At 36.2% G+C, this 8,883-nt stretch overlaps 1 protein-coding gene across 1 annotated transcript in view; it reads right to left on the bottom strand.

Annotated features, from left to right (window-relative positions):
- LOC107734497 (activin receptor type-1-like) overlaps positions 1–8,883 on the bottom strand; it is a 36,070-nt gene that overhangs the window by 14,912 nt on the left and 12,275 nt on the right. Inside the window, exons 2-3 of the mRNA XM_016546469.1 lie at positions 3,993–4,093; positions 1,189–1,443 (exon numbers count right to left, since the gene is read on the bottom strand). Of these exons, the coding sequence (XP_016401955.1) occupies positions 1,189–1,443; positions 3,993–4,086 (349 nt within the window). The 5' untranslated portion in view covers positions 4,087–4,093. The remainder of the gene's footprint in view (positions 1–1,188; positions 1,444–3,992; positions 4,094–8,883) is intronic.

Raw genomic sequence — 8,883 nt, 5'->3', positions numbered from 1 at the left:
TTGGTAATGACAGCTTCAAGACGCCTCCTGTATGGAGAAACTAGTGGCATGCTCAGGTGTGATTTTGGCCCATTCTTCCACAGAGTCTTCAAATCTCGAAGGTTCTGTGGGCCTCTTCTATGAACTCTGATCTTTAGTTCTCATTTTCTATTGGATTCAAGTCAGGTGATTGGCTGGTCATTCTAGCAGCTTTATGTTCTTTCTCTGAAACCAATTGGGAGTCTCCTTGTCTGTGTTTGGGATCATTGTCTTGCTGAAATGTCCAACCTCGTTTCATCTTCATCATCCTGGTTATCTTCATCATCTTTCTAATTACTGATAGATTTCAGCTGGTGTCTTGGCTTTCCATGCCTTTTGCACACTTCATGTGTTCAATACTTTTTCCTTGGGTCATTCCATTTTTATTACACAGCTTAATTTCCGAACTTATTTGTTTTGTTTTCTTTGTATGTATGAATTACTTGGGTTGTTACCAACGTCTGGTGAAAATTTCAAGTCAACAGCACCTTTAGAAATATATTTACTGAGAAAAATGGTGACGTGTTCAATAGTTATTTTACCCGCTGTAAGTGCAAATTGTTTGAAGGTGTGTGTTTTTTGGGTTTTTTTGCTTGTATTGAGTCACTATTCATTTCATCCATCCATTCTTCAAACCACTTGTCACATGTTGGGCTGCAGGGATCCTGGAGTGTATTCCAGCGTCTTGGGCAGTAGGCTAAATGAGTAATTACTTTACAAAAATAAAATCATTAATGAATTCTATTAAATTACATTTACAGAAAATTACTTGGATTATGCGAGGTCCTTAAGGCATTTATTTGCTTTTAAATGAGAATTATTACAATCCTTCCAAGACTAAACCTATCCAAAAAATTAAAGAGATAGCCTACTTTAATACCAAGCTGCAACATGGACAAATCTCACAAAAACATATCAGGAACATGGTCTGAGTCATACTTAATAATTTGAATAAAGGACCATAAAAGGCCATGAAATAGGTTTCTTTACATTAATGCAAATTTTAATTTGTTTTGGGGGTGAAATGTGAACCAGACATGTGTTTGTCCAATTTTGTAAGATTCACCCATTTTAAATTACATACTTACCCTTTCATCATTACACTTTTGTACATTTAAATTAAGGTGTGAGGTTAAAAAAAATGTAACAATTATTGCTTCAATGATTCACCTGTACTTGGCATCTCCACGGTAACATTCATATTGCACAATATTCCCTGGCAACAGTGCATCAGCGTGTCCACAGTCTGGGAGTTTTTGCAGCGCACTGCCACTTCTTCACTACCCACAATGCATCCTTTCTGCTGGAGAGCTGTCCCGTTCTCAAAAGACAGGGAGGAGAAACACTGCAGGCCCAAACAACGCTGGACATCACTGCATGATAACCCCTCGCACACACACTCAACGTCACCAGTGCTGCCTTTATCTGCGGAAAACACACACAAGAAAGACATTTCTTTTCATCTACAATTATGAGATGCTCAGCCAAGACACATGGATATGCCTCTTTCTTCAACTACAGCACTTTTATGTCAGCATGCCTATTGTATCTCAATGGCAGCTGCTTGGCTGACACAGAACTCCTTGGAAGTATGCCATTTATAATGGGCCATCATCTTTGCTCATGCTATGCTCATGGGTGCCCAGTTCTGCTGCCACAAAGTTTTGAACTAATCACCTAAATCTAAATGCAATATGACTAGTGACTCTAAAGCTGCAAGAAAAATACGGTTTATTAGGTGTCCAAGCAGCTTTGTTACTACATGGCTGATTTTCTTATTATTAGGGGTCTAAGCATCAAAATCACTACTCAGACCTGCATACATATCTGTCTGACACTAGGTGGTGCTAAAATAAAGCCATTTGTGGTTTCTTCATATCATTGTAATCATATAGGCAAAAATCAAAACCATATGATTTCATTCACAATTTCAAAAACTATTCATTAGTGACAAGATAAAGTTATCAAAAGAATTTTGATTTATTGAATCAATTGACACATATGGTGGGATATTTTTGTGTGAAGCCCATAACTACTAATTGGTCTATATCTTGCAAGTGAAACGTCCGAACTGTTATTCTTCTGAAGGTTGGAACATTCTACACCAGGGTATTCAATTACATTTCCAAGAGGTCCACTTTCTACATTTTCTTCTCAACAGAGGTCTGGACAATACTTTTTTGGAATAGTTATAAACTTCCATCAAACAGTAAACAGTCTAAATAGTCATCAAAGTTGAGGATATTGGATCCTGAGAGCCAAAGCAGTGGTGTCAGAATTGTTATACAAAAAAAGCTAAATATTTCATAAATTGAGCCCAATAGGACATTAATATTAAAAAATAAGATCAGATGTTTTATCAGACTATTATTATTTTTACATTTAGATACACATGGATGGCGGAAGGCCATGTTATTAAAAAAAGATACTGTATGGGGGTTCAGATTTTTCCTCTTGAGGTCTGGACCATTTTTTATTTTGCTTAAAATATGTATCTGCAAAAATAATGTACATAATAAAATTGCTCTCATCATGAGCAGAAATCAAAGTTAACTAGTAATTTTAATGTTTCAGTTGTCTTTCCTTATAACTACAAATACTTTTTTCAAATAAAAAAAAAATGGATTATGATGAAATGCTTTTACCATGCTGATAAATAATGCTAAATATAGTCGGAGTCGTGTGTATGACAAAATTAATTGTATTTGCTGCATTGTTTTTTTTAACAAAATTATGCGTTTTAACAAAAGTATGAATCGATTTTGCTGCATGTGGTGCTTCTGCTACCGTTGTTAAAATAACCACATTATCTGCAGCTCTTGTAGTGTCTTTAGTCAGAGGAGAAGCAATGCATGTATGTCTAGCGTTGGAAAACACACTTAAGACACTAATATGTAACATGAAAGATGAATCATATTCTTCTAGGCCCCTCTTTGAACATGTTCCAATCGGTGTGATCAAAACAGTCCTGAGGCAGATATAACTACCTCTGGCCACCTTCTGATGATTTAGAAACCGGTTTCTTCCATTTCTGAAGTGGTTGGTATGCAGGCATTAACATAACAGAAGAGTGGTCAGAATGACCGAGGTGGGGGCAGAAGGTATTAGGTTGGTGTGGTTAAAATCACCGGCTATCATGAATGATCTTTTGGGGTGTTGCCCGTTTTTGTCAAAGTTTGTTCAATGCACTGTCAGCCTTAGCACACGAGGAGATGTTGACAGCGATGATGACAACAGCAGTGAATATTTTCAGCATATAGTTTTCAGCATATATATTATATATTGCTAAATATTTCACCATTTCAGAGCAGTGTAGAATAGACCCCAAATCTGTGTTGTCATACAAAGTCTGAGAAAGTTAATCTTATTGTCCAGAAAGTATACATTGGCTTAAATTAGTGAGGGCAGTGCTAGTCTGGTTGGGTTAGTTATTAGCCTGTTGCGAACACTAGCCTCTTTGCCACACTTCCGCTTCCTCTGGTACTGTCTACGATACCACCTCCACCGGTCGTGTTGCTAAAACGGGGCAGCAGACTTCAGTCCTGGTACTCTTTCATTCAATTCACTGCACATTTGTCGCTCATCTACAATGCTGATTTAGTTTTTATGAAACATTTCTTATTATTATCAATGTTGAAAACAGTTTTTGCTGCTAAATATGTTTGAGGAAACCGTAATACACTACCATTCCACAAAGGTTTGGGATAAATCACAGTTTCCACAAAAATATTAAGCAGTGAACAAATTGATAATAATAAGAACAACTGTTAGTAATTGAACACCAAATCAGAATATTAGAATTCTATTATTAGAATATTGATTTTTAAAGGATTGTGTGACAATGAAGACTAGTATCAACTTTGTTATCACTGAAACAAATTACATTTTTAAATAAAAGTAGTTTAGTAGTTTATAAACGCCCAGTCATACACAGAAAATATACAGTGAAACCACATACTGCGTGTCAGTCTTACCTTCAATACAGGCAGCAGGTGAAGCCAACACGACCACCAACAGCAGAATCATCTTACTGCTTAACATTACAGGCCTGAAGAAAATAGGCATCATCACTGACCTAGAAGAAAACAATCAGAGAAACAACAAAACATGATTACAGTGTTACAAACATCACAAACTTTCACATTTTAAAAAAAAAGTGTTTCACGAAGGGATGTTCATTTTGAATTTGTTCTTAACCGGCAGCTTGTTAAATGATCATTAACCATTAACTGACAAAATTAGAAAGTAAATTAGAATTTAATTAAATTTCAATGAATAAATGTCTGTGACCCATTAAAAATACTTAAATGCGCAAATAGCAGAATTAACAATGAGCATTCACACATCACATCACGCACCTGCAGCACTTCTGTGAATGGAGAAAATCAGAATAAAATTATACACATAACTGGAATGAAATAAATAGACCTACACTAAATATATTTTACTTACGTAATTAACAGTACAGATTAACACAACTAAAGGAAAAAAATATGCGACAAGTACAATACACTGAGTATTGGTTCATTTTTGTAATACGCTCCATGAAGTTAACGGAAACCGAGACAGCAGAAAGCACATCCCGTTTCTTTATTTTAAGTTGTTTCCGCTGTTATAAGGAAAACATCCAAGTGATTGCGAGCACACACAACATATCAGTTCTAGCATTGTTAACTACACTGCTCAATGGTCTGCTGTGCAATCTATGCCTGAACATGAGTGAAATACAGAGCCTTGTTTACATAATAGATAGCCTATTAGTTTAGGACCCAAATGTTGCATCGCAAATTCGAATTTGTGCCGAATGAGGTAGGCTACATGAGCCCAAAGCCAGTAACAGTTTTTCTTTTTCTTTTTCTTTTGTTTTTGTTTATTTTCCCTCCCATGAGGTACATGAGCCATAAAGAGAAGATAATTTTATGACACAGAGAGATGAGAGGTACATGCCTACCCGAGAGAAGCATTCTCAAACCACATAGACGATGATGGTAACACTCTCATAGCCAGATGACATGCCTTTCAATATCTACAGAACATGCTTATAGCTCCCTTGTGCCCAGTCAACAAATGCTCTGATAGTAACAGCCCAGCTGCCTGTTCATTTACACAGAGACCACATGCTGCTGCAATAATCAGAGGACAAAACTCAGACACACAGCTGGGGTTTATGCAGGATGGGGACACAAAGGGGCACTCATGGGGTAAGAAGGGTGAGTTGGGTAAACTCATGGAGAGGAAGGGAACCTCATTTCTGAAGTACTGTTATTGTTCTGTGTGTACAAACAACCTGCCAATTATAATAACTGCACTGAATAGTTCACATAAATCAGCATGCACTTCTGAAATGTCACAGTAACCACAAATGAGCGACACAGATCAATATATCATATTCAATAGTTGACTTTTAGGGATTGAACAATTCCAGTTCCTTACCAGTTCCATTTAAAATTCCTTTGTATTTGAAGAGTCGGACACGACGAAATGAATTTGCAGTTCAGTTAGTGAGTCAGACTGAGACATTTTTGAAGTGATTCATAAGTGTCTGTGATTCACTAAAAAGAACAAGCTCGAACGAGTCATTAGCTTACGATTTAGAATTCACTAGTTATGCTGTATGTTTTGTGGTGAATAGTAATGACACTTTCAGAGTATGTTAATATTTCATCCACAATCTTCAGAAGAATAACAGGACCGAATGTCATTAAAATAATGTGGTTCCAGTTTAGTTTTTTTTTAATGTTCTGATTAAGCTTGTGCCAGGATATTGTTATGCAGTTAATACAGTTAGTGGTTTTGAAAAATAACTAACCACAACAAGTATGAGAAATAGAAATAGTGATGTTTGCCGGTAGGGGTGGGCATTTATCCATTTGAGTAATCAATATGTCAAATGAGTAAAAATAAGTATTTGGGGAATATTTTGAGTGGTTTATTATAGGGGTTGGCGATATGACAAAAATATCATATCACTTGAACATTAAAGCATGTCAACATATTCTGTTACACCAAATACACAAAATAATGATCTTTAAAATAGCATCATATGACCCCTTTAAGAAATATCACGATTTTATCACAATTCTTTGTCATGTTGGTTTTTACTATTTTGCAAGTTGTCTGAGCATTACAGCTAATTTCCATATTATAAAGACAAAGCCTTTCAAGGTAACAAAATACAAAAAAGAATGGCAGAAATTTTGGCCAAAGTGGGCAAAGATAAAAATCTTTGTCATTATTTTATCTTTGTCATTAAAAAATAAAAACAAAGTTACAGATTATAAATACACATATTTTACAAATAAAACAACAGTGCTTTATTTCAAGGTACAATAGGTGTATTTAGCTGGAGCATTCAAGAAATTGAATGAACAAATATAAAAATAAAACACTATTGATTCCTATCAAAGCAACTGTATTAAAGTTTTTCAGTTAAGAGTAGTGAGTGATTTTTCTCTTTGTGTTTTGTTGTTTTATTAACATTAAAGGAATAGTTCACCCAAAAATAAAAATTCTGTCATCTTTCTGTCAAATCTGTCATAGTGTCCCGAGATCGAATCCCGCCTCGTGGAATAATTTCTGCTTATTACAATATTAATTATTAATAATTAAATTATTAATAATAAAAAAATATGCACAACTGATAGCTGGCAGAGCTGCCATTATACCAGAAATATGCTTAACCTGAAAGGACCAATCCAGAGGAGCAAAATCCTGGAAGTAGGAAGAAGGCAGTTGCTCAGCAGACACAGACAGTGCCGGATGGGCATTCAGTATACAAAATATTAGGAATGCACTGTGACCAATGTAATGGTCATTCCAAAACTTAACTGTTTTTTTTTTTGTTTGTTTTTTTTTAATCAAGAGACAAGAAAGAATGAAAATATGAGTACATGAACAAGATGTTTGTTTGCTCTATTGCAAGTTTAGTAATGTATAGCATATACAGTCACTCTATATGTTTGCATATATGATACAACTTGGATGTCAATACCAGGTGTAAACATGGCCATAGTCACTGATTACACTGTTCAGGAAGTCAAACTATGAATTGCTTATAATGTTCTCAAAAACAGTTCAGAACTTATTACTGTTAAAAAATGATTTTTAATAGCCAATGGCAATGCTGTAGTAGGGCAGATGATGGTCAGTATTGCTGAAATTAAATGAACATCTTATTTTGTAACATATTTACATAAACACACTCAAAAATATTTCAATTTTTTTTTTTTTTTAAATAAAGTGCATGATTCAATAGTAGATTTTCCAAACGATGCATGCCACAATGACACACTGGCCAATACTGGTTATCTCAAAATAACTGTAATTTGATTATTCATCTAGACTGATATTAGTCTTCCACTAACTATTCTTTTAATCATTTGAACTGACAGATATATTCTATATCCAGTTATAAATCAATTAGAAATCAATAACCACACTCCAGAGCCCAAATGCAGTGAGACTTCTCATTTTCTCCAGTCTTTTTCTACTTCTCTGATATGGCTCTGATATCTTTTTTTTATCATGCACATGTATCTTGATTACTGAAAGCAGGTGGATTTGTCCTAAAAATAAAGAACAGATACAGGCCTGCACTGCCAGAGACCCAGATGAATCAGATCAAACAAAGATTGCTCAGATCAGACCCAAAACTTACAGGCATGTCAACACGCAACAAACACATGAAAAGTCTAACATGCACATGACAGTCAGATAACATGCAAGACAGTCGTACCTGTGTCTCATGCTCAGAGGTGCAGCCATGTGTGCACACAAAACTCCATCTGCCCTAAATGATGATGTCTAAAATCTGATCTACCCTCAGGACTCAGCCAACCAATGCTCCTCTCGCTCTTCTAGCCTCATTCTGCTCTCCTTCTCTCTATTTTCTTTCTCTTGCATTGTTCTAGCTACACCGCCAGCTGTTTCTGACTGCCAAATTACAGTGCACAGAAAAATGATTGCTTACCCTCACTCTCCATCTCAGACAGGGTGGACAAATTACACACTTTACCGAACTGTGAAATACCAGCTGCAAAGTTTCTGAGTTGAGGCAGGAAATGTAGAGTAAAAATATGGATGTGGACACTAGGGTTGGGCCGATAGATATCACGATGTTGAGCCGGCATCATCATCGTTATTTGTTTTCCATGCCTTTCTGAATACGGATTCACGCTTCGGGCACACCCCCTAACTCTAACCCCCCACCCCCCTCCAAGATGTCATCGTCCATCACGATGTTTCACTGTAGACATCGTCCGATGCCAATTTTGTAGACATCGCCCAGCCCTAGTGGACACCATAACTGTAATAAACCATGTTGCTTTCCAATTAGTATGGGATGATATTAGGCTCAAAATGATTAATAGATGCATGCACAATTATCCATGTACTGCATACATTTTATACATGGGTATCGATTCAGATGTCCCGATTCGATTCGATTTCGATTCACATGCTCTCGATTCGATTCTCGATTTTTTTTTTATTTTATCTATGCACAATCAGCTTGTAACACTCCAAAGAGAAAGGAAAACTTGATTCAAACGATGTCCGCAGAGTTAAGAATTACATTAATGTGCAGCATTTTGTTCAAATAGAGACATATTTGTGAATACAAATGTTACAGTTTGTATTAAAGTATCATAATTTGTGCATGTAGCCATTAAAATGTGCATTTGTGGATCAGGCGACACGCGTGCATTCAATCATGTCTCTTCTGAGTCGATTCTATTTGATTCATTTGAATTTTGAGACTTTCGTTCCGCCCTTTTAGCCTTGCCCAATCCACACACACACAGCTCGCGATCCACACGCAGCTGAGCCAAAGAAAATCAGCGACCACTAGATGGCACTAGCCCCGGT

Source organism: Sinocyclocheilus rhinocerous, unplaced genomic scaffold (assembly GCF_001515625.1).
Source record: "Sinocyclocheilus rhinocerous isolate Xijiao unplaced genomic scaffold, SAMN03320098_v1.1 scaffold340, whole genome shotgun sequence".
Classification (NCBI taxonomy): domain Eukaryota; kingdom Metazoa; phylum Chordata; class Actinopteri; order Cypriniformes; family Cyprinidae; genus Sinocyclocheilus; species Sinocyclocheilus rhinocerous.
This window is presented reverse-complemented; position numbering and strand designations above follow the sequence as displayed.